Source organism: Ovis canadensis, chromosome 3, assembly GCF_042477335.2.
Source record: "Ovis canadensis isolate MfBH-ARS-UI-01 breed Bighorn chromosome 3, ARS-UI_OviCan_v2, whole genome shotgun sequence".
NCBI lineage: Eukaryota > Metazoa > Chordata > Mammalia > Artiodactyla > Bovidae > Ovis > Ovis canadensis.
In genome coordinates, this window is record NC_091247.1 from 174,984,828 (window position 1) to 175,004,405 (window position 19,578).

The 19,578-nt window shown below is 37.8% G+C and overlaps 2 protein-coding genes and 1 pseudogene across 2 annotated transcripts in view; 2 read left to right on the plus strand and 1 right to left on the minus strand.

The window, feature by feature from the left end:
• The window catches only part of ANKS1B (ankyrin repeat and sterile alpha motif domain containing 1B), a 1,178,069-nt gene that overhangs the window by 826,615 nt on the left and 331,876 nt on the right, over positions 1-19,578 (minus strand). The gene's annotated exons all lie outside the window — the stretch shown is intronic.
• Positions 11,008-11,562, plus strand: LOC138435220 (large ribosomal subunit protein mL40 pseudogene; annotated as a pseudogene).
• GARIN6 (golgi associated RAB2 interactor family member 6) overlaps positions 12,043-19,578 on the plus strand; it is a 45,826-nt gene continuing 38,290 nt past the window's right edge. Inside the window, 1 exon segment of the mRNA XM_069579565.1 lies at positions 12,043-12,091. Coding sequence (XP_069435666.1) covers positions 12,043-12,091 — 49 coding nt within the window.

The window sequence follows — 19,578 nt, forward strand, 5'->3', positions numbered from 1 at the left end:
ATGACCTAAATCAAATCCTTTGTCATTATACAGTGGAAGTGAGAAATAGATTTGAGGGACTAGATCTGATAGATAGAATGCATGACGAACTATGGACCCAAGATTCGCGACATTGTACAGGACACAGGGATCAAGACCATCCCCATGGAAAAGAAATGCAAAAAAGCAAAATAGCTGTCTGAGGAGGCCTTACAAGTAGCTGTGAAAAGAAGAGAAGCAAAAAGCAAAGGAGAAAAGGAAAGATATAAGCATCTGAATGCAGAGTTCCAAAGAATAGCAAGAAGAGATAAGAAAGCCTTCCTCAGCGATCAATGCAAAGAAATAGAGGAAATCAATAGAATGGGAAAGACTAGAGATCTCTTCAAGAAAATTAGAGACACCAAGGGAACATTTCATGCAAAGATGGGCTCGATAAAGGACAGAAATGGTATGGAACTAACAGAAGCAGAAGATATTAAGAAGAGGTGGCAAGAATACACAGAAGAATTATACAAAAAAGACCTTCATGACCAAGATAATCATGATGGTGTGACCACTCACCTAGAGCCAGACATCCTGGAATGTGAAGTCAAGTGGGCCTTAGAAACCATCACTACGAACAAAGCTAGTGGAGGTGATGGAATTCCAGTTGAGCTATTTTAAACCCTGGAAGATGATGGTGTGAAAGTGCTGCACTCAATATGCCAGCACATTTGGAAAAATCAGCAGTGGCGACAGGACTGGAAAAGGTCAGTTTTCATTCCGATTCCAAAGAAAGGCAATGCCAAAGAATGCTCAAACTATCGCACAATTGCACTCATCTCACATGCTAGTAAAGTAATGCTCAAAATTCTCCGAGCCAGGCTTCAGCAGTACATGAACTGTGAACTTCCAGATGTTTAAGCTGGTTTTAGAAAAGGCAGAGGAACCAGAGATCAAATTGCCAACATCCACTGGATCATCAAAAAAGCAAGAGAGTTCCAGAAAAACATCTATTTCTGCTTTATTGACTATGCCAAAGCCTTTGACTGTGTGGATCACAATAAACTGAGGAAAATTCTGAAAGAGATGGGAATACCAGACCACCTGACCTGCCCCTTGAGAAAACTATATGCAGGTCAGGAGGCAACAGTTAGAACTGGACATGGAACAACAGACTGGTCCAAATAGGAAAAGGAGTCCATCAAGGCTGTATATTGTCACCCTGCTTATTTAACTTTTATGCAGAGTACATCATGAGAAAAGCCGGGCTGGAGGAAGCACAAGCTGGAGTCAAGATTACTGGGAGAAATATCAATCACCTCAGATATGCAGATGACATCACCCTTATGGCAGAAAGTAAAGAGGAACCAAAAAGCCTCTTGATGAAAGTGAAAGAGGAGAGTGAAAAAGTTGGCTTAAAGCTCAACATTCAGAAAACTAAGATCATGGTATCCGGTCCCATCACTTCATGGCAAATAGATGGGGAAACAGTGGAAACAGTGTCAGACTTTATTTTGGGGGGCTCCAAAATCACTGCAAATGGTGACTGCAGCCATGAAATTAAAAGACGCTTACTCCTTGGAAGGAAAGTTATGACCAACCTAGACAGCATATTCAAAAGCAGAGACATTACTTTGCCGACTAAGGTCTGTCTAGTCAAGGCTATGGTTTTTCCAGCAGTCATGTATGGATGTGAGAGTTGGACTGTGAAGAAAGCTGAGTGCTGAAGAATTGATGCTTTTGAACTGTGTTGTTGGAGAAGACTCTTGTGAGTCCCTTGGACTGCAAGGAGATCCAACCAGTCCATTCTGAAGATCAGCCCTGGGATTTCTTTGGAGGGAATGATGTTAAAGCTGAAACTCTAGTACTTTGGCCATCTCATGTGAAGAGTTCACTCATTGGAAAAGACTCTGACCCTGAGAGGGATTGGGGGCAGGAGGAAAAGGGGACGACAGAGGATGAGATGGCTGGATGGCATCACTGACTCGATGCACGTGAGTCTGAGTGAATTCCAGGAGATGGTGATGGACAGGGAGGCCTGGCGTGCTGCGATTTATGGGGTCACAAAGAATCGGACACGACTGAGTTACTGAACTGAACTGATAGTTGTGTATGGAGCTTTACTAAGACAAATAATTATGTGTCATTAATTAAACATATATGTCACTTTTTAATTCTACAGTGTATTTTGAATGTGTTATATCATTTAAATCAGAAAATAAGCATATCCTCTCCATTGATTTTATAATCTGTTTTATGGATAAAGAGATTGACCAGGTAAAACTTTTTTAAAAACTCATATCAAAAGAAATAAGCAATATTATTAGAATTTTATCTATTAAGAAATTGAATTAATTATTAGTAATCTCCCAAAAAAGAAGGCACTAGGCCCAGATGTGTTCATTGATAAATTCCATTAAACATTTAAGGAAAAACTTGTACCAATTTTCTACAATCTCTTTCATAAGACAGAAGCAGAAGGGAATATGTCATGTTCAATGAGGCCAACATTGCCCTAAAATCAAAAACAAACAAACATATTGCAAAAAAGAAAATAAAGACCTGAAAGCCTCATGAACATAGATGCAAAAAATCCACAACAAAATATCTGAAAATCAAATGCAACAATGTGAAAAAGAACTATATACTACATCCAAGCAGGATTTATTCCAGGTATGCAACACTTGTTCAACTTTAAAAAATCAATTAATATAATCTGTCACACTAACAGATGAAAGAAGAAAATCCACATGATCATATCAATAGATCATGTAGGAAAGTATTTAACAAAATTTACAACCACTAATGATGAAAGTTCTCAGGAAACTAAGAATAGAGAGAAATTTCCTTAAATTGATTAAAAAGAAAAGAAAAAAACTACAAGAAACCTACAGCTAAAGCATTTAATGGTGAAAAACTCAAAGCTTTCCTAATTAAGATAAGGAATAAGACAAGGATAACCCTCATACTCCACTTTTCATTGTACTGGAATACTTCCTAATACCATTAGATAAGGGAAGAAGGCATCCCTTATGGCTCAGCTGGCAAAAGATCTGCCTGCAATGTGGGAGAACTGGATTCTATCCCTGAGTTGGAAAGATCCCCTGAGAAGGGAAAGGCTATCCACTCCAGTATGGCCTGGAGAATTCCATGGACCCCATAGTCCATGGGGTCACAAAGAGTCGGACACAACTGAGCAACTTTTACTTTTACTTTTAAAGAAAAGAAAATGAAAAGCATATAGATTTGGAAGGAAGGATTAAAATTGTCTTTATTTGCAGATGATGTGACTGCCTATGTAAAAAGTCCAAAAGTATCGACTAAAAGCTTTTGGAACTAAGTGGTTATAGTAAGGTTGCAAGATACAAAGTTAATTTGAAAAAAAAATTAATTTCTTTCCTAACATACCAGCAATGAACAGTGGAGTTTGAAATTAAAAATACAATGTGTGTGTGCTCAGTTGCTCAGTCGTGTCTGACTCTATGCAACTTCACAGACCATAGCCTCCCAGGCTTCTCTGTACATGGGATTTTCCCAGCAAAAATACTGGAATGGATTGCCATTTTCTTCTCCAGGGAATCTTCTTGACCCAGGGATAGAAGAAAAGAAAATCCCCCTTTGTTATATTTAACATATACTTTACATATATGAGCAAATTCCGGGAGATAGTGAAGGACAGGGAACCCCGGCATGCCGCAGTGTGTCTCCTAAGTCTCCTGCATTGGCAGGCAAATTCTTTACCACTGAGCCACCTGGGAATCCCATAAAAACACCACTTACATTAGCAATCAAAAATTATTACAAAGCTACAATAATCAAGACAGGACGGTACTGGTGAAAGGACAAAGAGATCAGTGGAACATAACAGAGAACCAGAAATAGGACCACTTAAAGAAAGTTGACTGAGTCTTGACAAAGTAGCAAATGCAATAAATGGATCAAAGATAATCTCTTCAACAAATGGTGCTGCAACAACCAAGCATCAACACGCAATAGCAAAAAATCTGGACACAAACTTTACAATGTTTACAGAAAGTAACTCAAAGCAGATCATAGACTTAAACATAGATACAAAAGGCAAAACTATAAAACTCCTGTAAGATAACATAGGAGAGAACACAATCCATGAAAGAAAGACTTGATGAGATGACTTTATTAAAATTAAAAATGAGATACCATTACACACCTACTGCTGCTGCTGCTATCACTTCAGTCGTGTCCAACTCTGTGCAACCCCATAGATGGTAGCCCACCAGGCTCCCCTGTCCCTGGGATTCTCCAGGCAAGAACACTGGAGTGGGTTGCCATTTCCTTCTCCAATGCATGAAAGTGAAAAGTGAAAGTGAAGTCGCTCAGTCATATTCGACTCTTAGTGACCCCATGGACTGCAGCCTACCAGGCTCCTCTGTCCATGGGATTTTCCAGGCAAGAATGCCAAAAATCCAGAAGACTGAGGGCATCAAATGCTGGGGAGATTGTGTAACAACAGGTACTCTCCTTCACTGCTGGTAGGAATGCCAAATGGTACAGATACTTTGAAAGACAGTTTAATGGTTTCTCGTAAAATTAAATATATTCTTGCCACATGATCCAGCAATCATGCTCCTTGGTAGTTACCTAGGGAGTTGAAAACTTATATCCACACAAAAACAAACTGCTATATCCATAAAAAGCAATGCTACTTAGCAATGAAAAAAACAAATACTGACAAATAGATGAATTTCAATTTTACTATATGTGCTGTCAAAGTCAGCATGTAGATGAATTTCAAAAAATATTATTCTGAGTGAATAAAGCCAAGGCACAAAGAATGCATACTGCTTGAGTGTATTACTATGCAATAGTTATGTCAGAAAATGCATAACTATAGAGGAAGCAAACAGATCAAGGAATGCTTGGGGCCTGGGTGTGGAGGGGACTGATTGTAAATGTACATAAGGAAACTTAAGACAACAGAAATCTGTATCTTGATTGTTATGGCAATTTCAACATAGCCTACACCTGTCAAACTCAACAAATTGTGTAATTACAATTGAATAAATTTTATGTCAATACAAGAACAAGAAACGAAGTGTCAGGCACCAAAATTAAAGTTTAATACTTATTTTTTAAAAAGTGACAATGACTGTATTTCATAAAATATTTCACTCTGTATGTTCCTGAAATATTTATCCCCCTTTGTTATATTTAACATACACTTTACATGTATGAGCAAATTCCAGGAGATAATGAAGGACAGGGAACCCTGGCATGCCACAGTCCATGAGATCTCAAAGAACTGGACACGACCTGGAGACTGATCAACAACAATACTTTGCATAAGGCTTTGCAGAGATGCATCTGGTTCCAGAAATGACAAGTGTTTATTGTACCACTATCAAAACTAGTGCTTTGTCAGGAACCAAGTGCTCTGGTTTAAGATGGAGCAAGAGACACAGCACATATACATATACTCCTAGAAAATTATACCATTAATTTTTGTTACATATGCACTACATTACTCTGGCAACACCAGAGTTAATCACTGCAACCAAAATGTGAGAGGGTTTTTTTTTTCTGCCCCCCATGGTAAGAAATAAACAAAGCAACTGATTCTTATTAAGTATCTGAGTTAAGTAATGAAACACATAAAGAAACGTAACAAATATAAATGGAAATGTATAAACTGCCATTTCTTTCCCTCAAAGAAGATCTTGAGAACAGAATGGGAAAGGGGAATTACTATAATTAATAATAAACATTTAAGATTCTCAGTAGGCTAGGTGCTATAGTGGCTATAAGTTAAGGAATGGTACTAATCTACAGGGCTTCCCTGGTGGCTCAGTAGTAATGAACATGCCTCCTAACCCAGGAGATGCGGTTTCGATCCCTGGGTCAGGAAGATCCCCTGAAGAAGGAAATGATAACCTACTCCAGTATTTTGCCTGGGAAATCCCATGGACAGAGGAGCCTTGCAGGCAATAACACATGGGCTCACAAAAGAGTTGGACACAGCTTAGCAACTAAACAATAACAACAACTAATTTGAAGCATATTATACCTAGCTTCTTTAGATTTCCAATAAGTTATCAGTATTATTTTATGATCAGTCCTATTTCTTCTCCATTCAGATTACTCCATTAATGAATGACTTTTTAGAATAAATGACTGTGAAGTAAACTGAAAAATCATGTAAGTCATAGGTAAGCAACAAATAAATTCAGGGTCCCCTTGCCCAGTTAATGCCAAGTTGTTTCTTTAGGATATGCAGCATTGTATAAAACTCCCAGGCAGGTTAGATCATGAATCAACAAGTATTTATTAAATTCCTATACTCTACAATACTATATTCCATGTGGTAGGACAGACAACAAAAATATTGTGGGATCCTAAGGATTTTAACTTTAGTTTCCTTTAGTTGAGTAAAAAAAATACATAGATCCCAGTATACATCACTAACAACCGTTTCTTCTGGACACCATTGGCACACACCTGCTCCCTTATATGTATATGCCTATTCAAAATTTACCTGCCAATGTCTGCATTGACCTCTTGAGACCCACTTCTTTGAAAAAAAATAAAATGAAGTGTATCTTTTTGCTCTTAAAAAACCCAGTCTCTGTTTTTCTTTTTCACAAGTGTTCATTTTAGAAAATATGCACCTGCTAAAAGTAACAATGTAAAAAGTAAAAAGGGAGGCAGAAAAGGAGGAAACACAGAAAGACTAGAGGATTTAGGCATTCAACAATTTATCCAAAGAAGGGTATCAGCGCTTTAATTGTATAATGTCATGAGCATAAGCATATGAAAACTGGGTTACTGACACAAAGCCCTTTGAAACATGGCAAAGCATTCCCAAATTTGAATTCTTTTTTTTCTTAATTTTAATTTTTACTTTATTTTGCTCTACAATACTGTATTGGTTTTGCCATACATTGACATGAATCAGCCACGAATGTACATGAGTTCCCAATCCTGAACCCTCCTCCCACCTCCCACCCCATATCATCTCTCTGGATCATCCTGTGCACCAGCCCCAAGCATCCTATATCCTGTATCAAACATAGACTGGCGATTCATTTCTTACCTGATAGTATACATGTTTCAATGCCATTCTCCCAAATCATCCCACACTCACCCTCTCCCACAGAGTCTAAAGTCCATTCTATACATCTGTGTCTCTTGCTGTCTCACATAGAGGGTTATCATTACCATCTTTCTAAATCCCATATATATGTGTTAGTATACTGTATTGGTGTTTTTCTTTCTGGCTTACTTCACTCTGTATAATCGGCTCCAGTTTCATCCACCTCATCAGAACTGATTCAAATGGATTCTTTTTAATGGCTGAGTAATACTCCATTATGTATATGTACCACGGCTTTCTTATCCATTCATCTGCTGATGGACATCCAGGTTGTTTCCATGTCCTGGCTATTATCAACAGTGCTGCGATGAACATTGGGGTACACGTGTCTCTTTCAGTTCTGGTTTCCTCTGTGTGTATGCCCAGCAGTGGGATTGCTGGGTCATAAGGTAGTTCTATTTGCAATTTTTTAAGGAATCTCCACACTGTTCTCCATAGTGGCTGTACTAGTTTGCAGTCCCACCAACAGTGTAAGAGGGTTCCCTTTTCTCCACACCCTCTCCAGCATTTATTGCTTGTAGACTTTTGGATTGCAGCCATTCTGACTGGTGTGAAGTGGTACCTCATTGTGGTTTTGATTTGCATTTCTAATGAGTGATGTTGAGCATCTTTTCATGTGTTTGTTAGCCATCCGTATGTCTTCTTTGGAGAAATGTCTATTTAGTTCTTTGGACCATTTTTTGATTGGGTCATTTATTTTTCTCAACTTGAGCTGCATAAGTTGCTTATATATTTTTGAGATTAGTTGTTTGTCAGTTGCTTCATTTGCTATTATTTTCTCCCATTCAGAAGGCTGTCTTTTCACCTTGCTTATATTTTCCTTTGTTGTGCAGAAGCTTTTTTTTTTTTTACCTTATTTTACTTTACAGTACTGTATTGGTTTAATTTTAATTAGATCCCATTTGTTTATTTTTGCTTTTATTTCCAGTATTCTGGGAGGTGGATCATAGAGGATCCTGCTGTGATTTATGTCGGAGAGTGTTTTGCCTATGTTCTCCTATGGGAGTTTTATAGTTTCTGGTCTTACATTTAGATCTTTAATCCATTTTGAGTTTATTTTTGTGTATGGTGTTAGAAAGAATCCACTGTATTAAAATGTATTATACATATCCTTTTTGTTACCAAAAGGATTTTGATTGTACTCTAAGTTGTCATTGATGAGAATAATTAGAAAAACTGCGAGTGAGGAACAGCAATAAAAAGGAGATAAAACAAATGGCAGAGTAGGTAAAGAAGTTATTCCATCAGATCCTACTCCCTTTTGTATTATGAGGAGACAGATTGCTGGCACATATATAAAGTATGCTTCCAGTATACTGTAAGATCGTTTCACTAGGATCACATTGACAATGAGGTGGTAGAAATCAACAACCACAAGTTATAACATTGGAATTTGACATGGAATCGTATACTGAAAAAGACCTCTCAGTATGAATATTACCTTTGAAAAAGCAAGTAAATACACAGCCATGACACTAAGGGAAATAGAAAGTATAAGAAGTGTCTAATGATCAACTGATTATAATGCTCACTATTGCTTATTAAAATGTATACCATTCATCTCTAACCATCTCTAAGACTGAATATATAGTCTTCAGTCTCTATTTTTTATTTTAGTGAATCAAGCTTATGTATTTAACATCCTTTTAAAATTTGTGACCTCAAGGATTTCCCTGGTGGTTCAGCTTGCCAATGCATGAACCCTAGGTTTGATCCCTAGGCCAGAAATATCTCCTGGAGGAGGAGATGGTAACCCACTCCAGTATTCTTGCCTAGAGAATCCCATGGACAGAGGAGCCTGGTGGGCTAGAGTCAAAGGAGTTCACAAAAGAGCTGGACACGAATTAGCAACTAAACAACAACAAAGAGAAAATGAGTGCTAAATTAGTGCAGTGGCCATGAAAACAGCCGACCTCAGAAAATGCTAAGTATTCTAGCTTCAAAAGGGTAGATGATGATGCTTCAAGGCAATTTAGGGGAAAAAAGCAGCATATTTGGATATGTTGCAACATGAGGCACTTCTGATGTATCCAGACCAAGATGCTGATACAATAAGTAGTTTTAAATGTGATCTATAGCTCAGGAGGGCTTCCCTGGTGGCTCAGATGGTAAAAAAAAAAAAAAATCTGCCTGCAATGTGGGAGACCTGGGCTCGATCCCTGGGTTGGGAAGATCCCTTGGAGGAGGAAATGGCAACCCACTCCAATATTCTTGCCTGGAGAATTCCATGGACAGAGGAGCCTGGCAGACTACAGTCCATGGGGTTGCAAAGAGTCAGACACAACTGAGTGACTAAGCACATTATAGCTCAGGAGAAATATCTAGGTTAAAAATACTTGAATTTATGAGATAGAATTGTGGTGAATATCAACATTCAGGGGCTAAAAGGATAAAGAGAAGTCAACTAATCACGCAGTAAAGGAAAGAATGAAAAGATTAGTGTTGTAGACACCAAAGGAGGAGAGGGAATGATGAGAACCGAATGTATCTCCAGCACAAGTGAGGCAGGCCTGGGACCTGGGACCCTTGCTGCAGTGCTGCAGTGCTTGCACTTGGACACAACCCTCCCTGAGCAACAAAATATGAACTACATGGGACTAAAATTAACTGCATGCATGAGCAGTTAGGACAAATTCTGGACAAATGGCACAAAGAAGCCGAATACCACTTGTCACTTCAAAATAGCCTGCAGCAAAAATAGGGTACTGCACATGCCCCCTGCACATAAGGGGTGGGCAAACCACCTAAGCCACCCCTCCAGCCTGACGCCTGGAACCAACTCATGCCCCAGCTCAGGAACACACCAGCAAGGGAAACTGTTGTTTGTTCTTGCTCCCCACTGTTGTTGAAAGGGACCCCCAGTAAAGCCTTGCCTGAATTTCTTGTCTTAGGTCTGATCAACTTCTATTGATTAAGGAGGCCAAGAATAGTGGTCTGTAACACAGGTGTACAAGGTACACTGGATCAGATATTATAATATATTGCCTAACAATTTTATTGTGAAGAAAATCTTGAAATATGAAGGATAAATATAATGAAACAATGTAAATTTAATATAAAAGAACAAGTATCTGAAGTTTAAGCTCTGGAAAACGGAAGAAAAAACAGAAGGCTACTATCGAGTCTTTGAGATAAATTACAGTGCACATAATATGCTTTGAGCTAAACACTCCTGGAATTAATAAACTGCCTAGTTATTTGATATAAATCCACATGATTTATACCAAAAATTCATTTACATTCTACAGAGGAAAAATATCTACTTGCTCCCTTCTTTCTAAAAAGATTTCTGAACTCTGGGAGAAAGTTTATGATGATTAATAGAGTGCTGCCAGAAATTTGTGTTAAGAGAAAAAAATTTAATCTTTTATATATATAAAGTTAATACTTAAGCCAACTCTCAGTAAAAATTATATTTTGAGGGTTTTTTTTTCCCCAGAGAAATTAAAAGCCATATTGGATTTTCTAGAACTTTCCTACGGGGAAGCCTATCACACTCTAATTAAACGGCTGCCAGGAGGTAAGCATGCCCTGCTTACTACCTGCAGGTAGTGTATGACCCGCTTCCAGGCGCTCTTCATGCTCAGCTCACCTCGAGTTCAGAGCCATGATAAACCTTCTTAAATGCCACATCTAATAATAATGTAACAGAGACAATATTTTGGAAATATTAAACTAAGGGATGTTTCATCCTCCCTAAATTACAGTGCCTTCAATTTCCCTGCCTTATCTTATCACTGTCTATCAGATAAGATTAGGGAAATCTCAGGTCAGTGAAATGTATTCCTCATTTTCCCTAGTACAAACGAGAACCATACAGACTCTCCTTAAAGAAATGCTACGTCAGAATCTCTGTGTGGGCCCTGAATGCAAATGAATGCATGCCTGGAAGCAACCTAAAGGCCATGGATGCTTTGGGAATTTGGCAGACATAGACTAGAGACACTTATCAGAAAGCTTCATGGTTGATCGTCTCAGAACTTGTTCCCATGAGAGCAGAACCTCTGTGAAAGAAGTAGTTAAATCTTTAAAAAGACCAAGTAGTAAAAGACCATTTGAAAAAGAAGAAAGCCTAGCCAGGAGCTAATTCCCTTTGAGGATTTTATTATCCCTGTGAGCTCTTGGATAAAGTGAAATAGCAGTCTCAGAGGGAACTGCTCTTTGAAGAAACGAGATGAGAGCTCAGCTTCTGAAGAAGTGGTCCCTGTATAAGCAGGGAGAGCACGAGACAGAGAGGGAGGTCATCAGGCCCATGCTTGAGGCCCAGCAGGAAGCACTGCAGGAGCTACAACTTGCATCCCAGGGAACTTCATGTGGATGCCATCAAACGTGACCCCAGTCTGTTCCCTTTTGAGAGGGAAAGGCCAGATCACATGCCTGCAGAAGGCCAGTACCACATCATCATCACAGTGTACACACCAGTGGAATTCAAGAGAGAGCTACAGGAAGCTGTCCTCAGAACACACTGCTCTTAAGAATCAGAATGACCTGGGTTCAAGGCTGCTTTACAAAATCATCAGTTCAGCTCAGTCACTCAGTCGTGTCTGACTCTTTGCGACCCCATGGACAGCACCACGCCAGGCCTCTCTGTCCATCAACAACTACTGGAGCTTGCTCAGACTCATGTCCATTGAGTTGGTGATGCCATCCAACCCTCTCATCCTCTGTCATCCCCTTCCTCCTGCCTTCAATCTTCCCAGCACCAGGGTCTTTTCCAATAAGTCGATTCTTCACATCAGGTGACCAAAGTATTGGAGCTTGCTGTTAATAAATAGAAGCTATGGAAGGAAGAAAGGAAAGAAGGAAGGAAGTGGGGGGAGGGAGGGAGGAAAGGAGGAGGAGGAAGGCAATGTCCAAAACTGAGCACCCATGTAGTGAGTTAAAAATGGTTCAGAGAGCGATTTGAGTAGAGAGGACTTGAAATAGCCTCCCACAAATATCCCAGTTGTAGTAGTATGAGACAGAGAACCAGAAAAATTTCCAGTACCCCTAAGCCCTTGAAAGGTGAGTGAAACACAGCTGAAATTTAAGTCAGTAAACTTAAGTGCTTAAAGTCACCAAGTTACTACTTTGAGTTAAGATATGTTTGCCTCCAGAGACAGTTTTATCTCTCTCAAAATCCTACAGGGGTTTCTAAACATCTATTTTGAAATTTTGAAATTCTCTTATCTGGCATTCACCTGTCTCAAGATTCCCAAACCTATCCTTCTTCACCCAAAAATATATTAATAACACATGCATTTCTTATTGATACAATTAATTGTTGATATGAAGCAGGGCAAAGGCTAACAGAGTTTTGTCAAGAGAACACGCTGGTCTTAGCAAACACTCTCTTCCAAAAACACAAGAAAAGACTCTACACATGGACACCACCAGATGGTCAGCACCAAAATCACATTGATTATATTCTTTGCAGCCAAATGGAGACGCTCTATACAGTTAGCGAAAACAAGACCTGGAGCTGACTATGGCTCAGATCATGAGCTCCTGATTGGAAAATTCAGGCTTAAATTGAAGAAAGCAGGGAAAACCTCTAGACCATTCAAGTATGACCTAAATTAAACCCCTTATGAATATATAGGAGGTGACAAATAGATTCAAGGTATTAGATCTGGTAGACAGAATGCCTGAAGAATAATGGACAGAGTTTTGTAACATTGTAACACAGGAAGCAGTGACCAAAACTATCCTAAAGAGAAAGAAATGCAATAAGGCAAAGTGGTTGTCTGAGGAGGACTTACAAATAGTTGAGAAAAGTCAAGAGAAGCAAAAGGCAAAGGAGAAAGGTAAAGATATACTCAACTGAATGCAGAGTTCCAGAGAATTGCAAGAAGAGATAAGAAAGCCTTAACTGAACAATGCAAAGTAATAGAGGAAAACAATAGAATGGGAAAGACTAGGGACGTCTTCAAAAATATTGGAGATAAAAAGGAAACATTTCATGCAAAGATGGGCACAATAAAGGACAGAAATTGCAAGGACCTAATAGAAGCAGAAGAGGTTAAGAAAAGGTGACAAGAATACAATGAAGAAGAACTATACAAAAAAAGGTCTTAATGACCCAGGATAACCATGATGGTGTGGTCACTTACCTAGAGCCACCTTCATATCCAGGAGTGTGAGGTCAAGTAGGCTTTAGGAAGCATTACCACAAACAAAGCTAGTGGAATAGACAGAATTCCAGCTGAGCTATTTAAAATCCTAAAACATGATAAACAGTTAAAGCGCTGCACTCAATATGTCAGCAAATTTGGAAAACTTAGTAGTGGTCACAGGACTGGAAAAAGTGAGTTTTCATTTCAATCCCAAACAAGGACAATGCCAAAGACTGTTCAAACTACCAGATAATTGCACTCATTTCACATGCTAGCAAAGTAATGGTCAAAATCCTTCAAGCTAGGCTTCAGCAGTATATGAATCAAGGACTTCCAGATGTACAAGCTGGATTTAGAAAACGGCAGAGGAACCAGGGATCAATTTGCAACATCTGTTGGATCACAGAAAAGGCACGAGAATTCAAGAAAAATTTCCACTTCATTGACTAGACTAAAGCCTTAGACTGTGTGGATTACAACAAACTGTGGAAAATTCTTAGAGATAGGAATACCAGACCATCTTACCTGTCTCTGAGAAACATGTGTGCAGGTCAAGAAACAACCGTCAGAATTGGGCAAGGAATGAAGGACTGATTCCAAACTGGGAAAGGATTATGTCAAGGTTGTATATTGTCACCCTGATATTTAACTTCTATGCAGAGAACATCATGCAAAATGCCAGGCTGGATGACTCACAAGCTAGAATCAAGATTCCTGGGAGAAATATCAACTTCAGATAATGCAGATGACACCTCTGTAATGGCAGAAAGTGAAGAGGAACTAAAGAGCTTCCTGATGAGGGTGAAAGAAAAGAATGAAAAAGCTGGCTTGATAGTCAACATTCAGAAAACTAAGATTATTCCAAGGCAAATAGAAGAGGAAAAAGTGGAAGCAGTGACAGATTTTATTTTCTTGGGCTCCAAAATCACTGAGGACAGTGACTGCAGCCATGAAATTAAATGACACTTGCTCCTTGGAAGAAAAGCTCTGACAACAAACCTAGACAGTGTATTAAAAAGCAGACATCATTTTGCTGACAAAAGTCCATATTGTCAAAGCTATGGTTTTTCCAGTGGCCATGTATGAATGTGAGAGTTGTACCATAAAGAAGGCTGAGTGCCAAAGAATTGATGCTTTTGAATTATGGTGCTGGAGAAGACTCTTGAGAGTCCCTTGGACTGCAAGGAGATCAAACTAGTCAATCCTAGAGGTCACATCTATTGCTAGTTTCAAAATCAAATGAAAACCCAATAAAAATTAATTTTAAAAAATAAGGAAAAATCTTAAAATAATGTTTTGAATAGTAAAAGATAATTTTAATAAAATGGTTTATCTCAAGAGATAGGAGAAGTTGAAATGCTGCTGGAAAGTGTTGTGGAGGAAGGAAGAAATTAAAACAATCCAAGCCTATATTACATAGTATCTTCATTAAAATGTCATTGAGTTAAAAAAAACTAATGAAATTATGTAACTTTTCCCTTAATAAACTATAATTTACCTTTCTGTAATGCAATTTGGCAATATATATAAAAGTCAATATATATATCAACAGAGGTTTGTATAGTCAAATTATGGTTTTTCCAGTAGTCATGTATAAATGTGAGAGTTGGATCATAAAGAAAGCTGAGAGCCAAAGAATTGATGCTTTGAACTATGGTATTGGAGAAGACTCTGCAGAGTCCCTTGGACTGCAAGGAGATCCAACCAGTCAATCCTAAAAGAAATCAGTCCTGAATATTCAAGACTGATGCTGAAGCTCCAATACTTTGGTCACCCGATGTGAAGAGCTGATTCATTGGAAAAGGCCCTGATGCTGGGAAAGATTGAAGGTGGGAGGAAAAGGGGATGACAGAGTATGAGATGGTTGGATGGTATCACTGACTCGATAGACATGAGTTTGAGTAAGGTCTGGTAGTTGGTGATGGACTGGTAAGCCTGGCATACTGCAGTCCATGGGGTCACAAAGAGTTGGACGTGACTGAGTGTCTGAACTGAACTATAAACGTCTTAAAAAGATACTTACCTCTGTTCAGTGATTCAATTTTTCCAAGGAAATAAAATCAAAGATAGAGGATTTATGCATAAATGTGTTCATCAGAACATAATTACTAACAGTAAACTACTATCAACAATCTAAATGACTGGGTAGAGTCAGGAAAAGAGTGAAAATAATCTCAATAGAGGATGATTTTTTAAAAATCACTCTAGTATATTTTTAAAATTAAATATTATGCAAAGAAAAGGCAGAGGAATCAAATTGCCAATATATGTTGGATCATAGAGAAAGCAAGAGAATGTCAGAAAAACATCTACTTCTACTTCACTGACTATGCTATAACCATTGACTATGTGGGTCACAATAAACTGTGGAAAATTCTTAAAGCAGTGCGAATACTAGACCACCTTACCCATCTCCTGAGAAACAGGTCAAGAAGCAACAGCCAGAATCAGACACGGAAGAGAGTGGTTCAAAATTGGTAAAGGAGTACATCAAGGCTGTATATTGTCACCCTGCTTATTTAACTTCTATGTAAAATACATCACGTGAAATGCCAGACTAAAATATTTGATCACATTAAAATGTTTATTCACATAAGAGTATGTTCAAGACATAATATCAAGTGGAAAAAGTATACTATGTATTCATCAAAAGATTCCAATTTTGAGTATATATAAAAACTGTATGTTTGTGATTGGGATGAACCATGCAGAATTAGAAGGCCTGTACCTGCCCAGCTTCAAGATGGAAGAAAGGAGCTGAGAGTCAGCAACAGAAACATAATAGTCTAATGGATAGGGGAATCTTGCATGTCTGAAGCAAGGTCCTGGAGAAACACCCCACTGTATATGGCAGAGGGCAGACAGGACATGGCAGCAGTCTTTGCTCGTAGAGACAGGGGTAGGTTGCTAGTTGTAGAGGAACTGACTTAAGGTTGGCTCATGGGTTATTAGGGAAACCAGCAGAGCAGCATGCCCCTCACCATCCCTTTAAGCACAGTGGAGAGTTCTTATCTAAAGCTAGATCATTCCTTTGGGCCTGGGGCAAGTATGTAGGAGGGTCAGTCATGTGAGTAGGGTATACTTGAGGCAGGGACTGGCTGAGCAGGGGATGTACAGAAAACAAGAGAACAGTCATCTTGGGTAGCCTGATCATAATATTTATGTACATGAAATATCTTGAGAAAGCACACAAAAGATTAGCTTATTTGTTCATTCCTTCAGTGTCGATTCATTTAAAACACATGTATATTTATTTACTAAATTCTCTAAACCAAACAGTCATTGTTCTCACCCCATGGGGTTGGTAGCCTAGTGAGGAATATACATTTACATGTAACTACAGCAAAATTATATGTGCACATTCATTCTTGTTTGTTTCTTAGCTGTCTCCATTAAAATTGCCAACTCCATTATCATAGAGATCCTGTTTATCATGTTTGTCAGTGTATTGTCAGCATACACCAGAGTCCAGGATCATTAATATTTCAAGAATGCAGAGGAAACCCAGAGATTAAACAGGGGCATATTAGCAGAGGACCTCAGGTAGGAGGTTTGAAAGCTTCTTTGAGGACAAGTGCCATTGAAAATAAGGTTCTGAAGGATGAGCAAGAAACAGGCAGATGAAGAGGATTGGGAAGAATGTTCCAAGAAGAAAACAGCTACAGGGAAAAGAAAAAATGTTAGCTGAATTCACTGAAGCAATGTTTATTTCATGGTGTTTATAGGCAATTTCTTTTTCAAATTTTCTTCAGTGAACATGTATTTTTGTGGTAATCAGAGAAACAATATTCTGAACAAAATAGACTTAAAATCTCCGACTTTTTGTAGAGTACCCTGACTCTAAATAAATGTTTATTTTCTTACTTTGACTTGTCTTTGTATTTAACATACAAACTGAAGAAATTATTGTAAATTCAATGTTCTACTCTAGAAATCTATTTCCTCTTAGAGTTCAAGACCTTTCAGGTCACTTGTAATTTTTTCCTTTCTTTTATTTTGTATCTTTCATAACACTAATACTGTGCTGTATACCCAATATGTATTTAAAAGCTGGTTAAATAATTTATATTGGATATAAACAGTAATTGAATCCATAAAACCTATAATTCTGATCTTATTATATGATGGCTAGCTTTGTTCCAATGACTTTGCAGAACTAGTTCCAAAGAAATCAAAGAGAATTATTAAAATTCCTTTTAGAAACATTTTGCTGAAGAAATCATCTCATTTGATATAAATACTTATGCTTGAATTGGAATGAAAATTAATGCTATTTATTGTTCTAAAATCTCAGAAACAGATGTTTTATTTTCTTTCCAGGATAAAAAGGAGAGAAAATATATTCTTATGGTCAAAGTAACCATGACTACAGTTTTCAGACACATAACAAATGTTATTTTCATATATTTTGTGTTGGTTAAAATAATGATCTATTCTTATATATGAAATCTGTTCTTGGTGAAACTTCCTTTCACACTGCATCACAATGCTTAATCAATCCAACAAGTAGTTTCAGGAGTAACTATTTTTCCCTCAGTGTGGAACATTCTTAAGGGTGTAGAAGTGCCATACCCCAGAACGTTTAGAATTGATACTTTGGTCCCTTTTGGTATTGTTCTCTCCATTCTCAAGGGTGAGGAATAATTTTCAGCTTCACTGTTCAAGGCCCACATCTGAAGGGTGGCACAAACATGATGGAGGTTGTTGGGGAGAAAGAGGCATAATACAGTCCTAGTGAAAGCCAGTGAGTCTTGCTTCCCCCACACAACTGGAATATAGACCCTCATATACATGATGACATTCCATAAATAGAGCAAATAAATGTGTACAATTATTTAAACTAACATCAAATGGACTGAAAAAATGGGTTCATGTTTCCAAAGGACCTCTCTGAATAAGATCATGGTATTATGCCTTAAGACTCTCCCTCTCTTCTTAGTAATACATGGTGGCTTTATGATTATGAGCAAGGCTTTCCCTACATGAGAGGTTTCAGCTCTGTTTATTTTAACTAAACTCTATGATTAGAACCATCCTGGTGAGTGATGTAAATCAAGGAAATGCTTTATATCGTGACAACTAGAAGCATTTGAATATGATTTCTAAAGTATTACAGTTTGAAGGGAATGGTCCTGTCATGACAAAATTCCAAATGGAAGAAGACTGATCATTAATCCACTACTGAGTGGTGAAGGAATTTTGTTTTACTATTTACCCCACAACTCAAAGAAGGTATGTGACCTAAAGTCTGAAAGAAATTGAAAATGGGGTAAAAAGTGAAAATGATTATTTTTCATTTTATTCTTGGCAAGAAATTAGAGATGAGATATTACAAAAGGCTGAACCACAGAGCAAGATGTGGAGGAGAATGGAGACAAGAGAAGAAAAAAAGAAGATGACAAGGAAGAAAAGGAGGTAGGCTAAGAAAGTCCTCATCAAGTGAAGTGGCATGACAGCTATCAAAGAATACATTAACTTTGGTTGTCAGAGGCCAAATATAGATAACAGCAGCCAGAACTGTGCAGTTCAGAATTCTGTGTCTTATTGAAAAATGTTTGAAATTCAGAAGCCCAATAAGATAATTTATGAAGAATACCTAAAATCATCTCAGTAATGAATGGTTAGGCATCAAAAAGGAACAGATGTTCTCTGCAATAAATACCACACTATAGCAAATAATTTACTCTTAGAATATTTAAGAATTCTTCTCATGCAAATACTAGCATATTAATAAAAGAAAACACTAATTGACTTCAACAAATGATCCTCAGAGCAATTCAAATGATCAAGAAGTAATTAAAAAACACGAATTGCTAAACTAGTAGGAGATAACGTTTACAGTTAGTTTCATTTGTTAAATGAGGCAAAATCCACATCTTACTTCAAAGAATATTTCAAGAAATTTACCAGTGGAATTAGGATGTGACAATAGCATTTAAATTCCATAGAAATTAGTATAAGGAAACTGCCTACCCTGACATTTCCCCACAGTTAAAGTAAAGCATTCTTATTTGTAATGACTAATCTTTCTTTAGTCCTTTCTGGTTTACAAAGTGACTACATCTACATCACCATTTATGTAAACAGACAGGCTGCATGAGTGTTATTCATTTCTGCTTCACAGAGAGGCAGCATAGCACACAGGCTTTGATGTTAAAGTCCATGCTCCGTCACTGAGTAGTTTGTGACTCTGGACAATTTATTTAAACTCACTGAATCTCATTTTCCTCATGTGTAAATAGAGACATTTATCTGCCTCATAGGGTTATAAAGATTAAATGAATCAGTAGCTGTAAAGTGCTTATTATGAGTGGCAAACAACAAACTATTAAGTTACATGATTACTACAGGTAAAGTTGAGGTTAAGAGTACTGGACTAACTTTATACAGTTAATA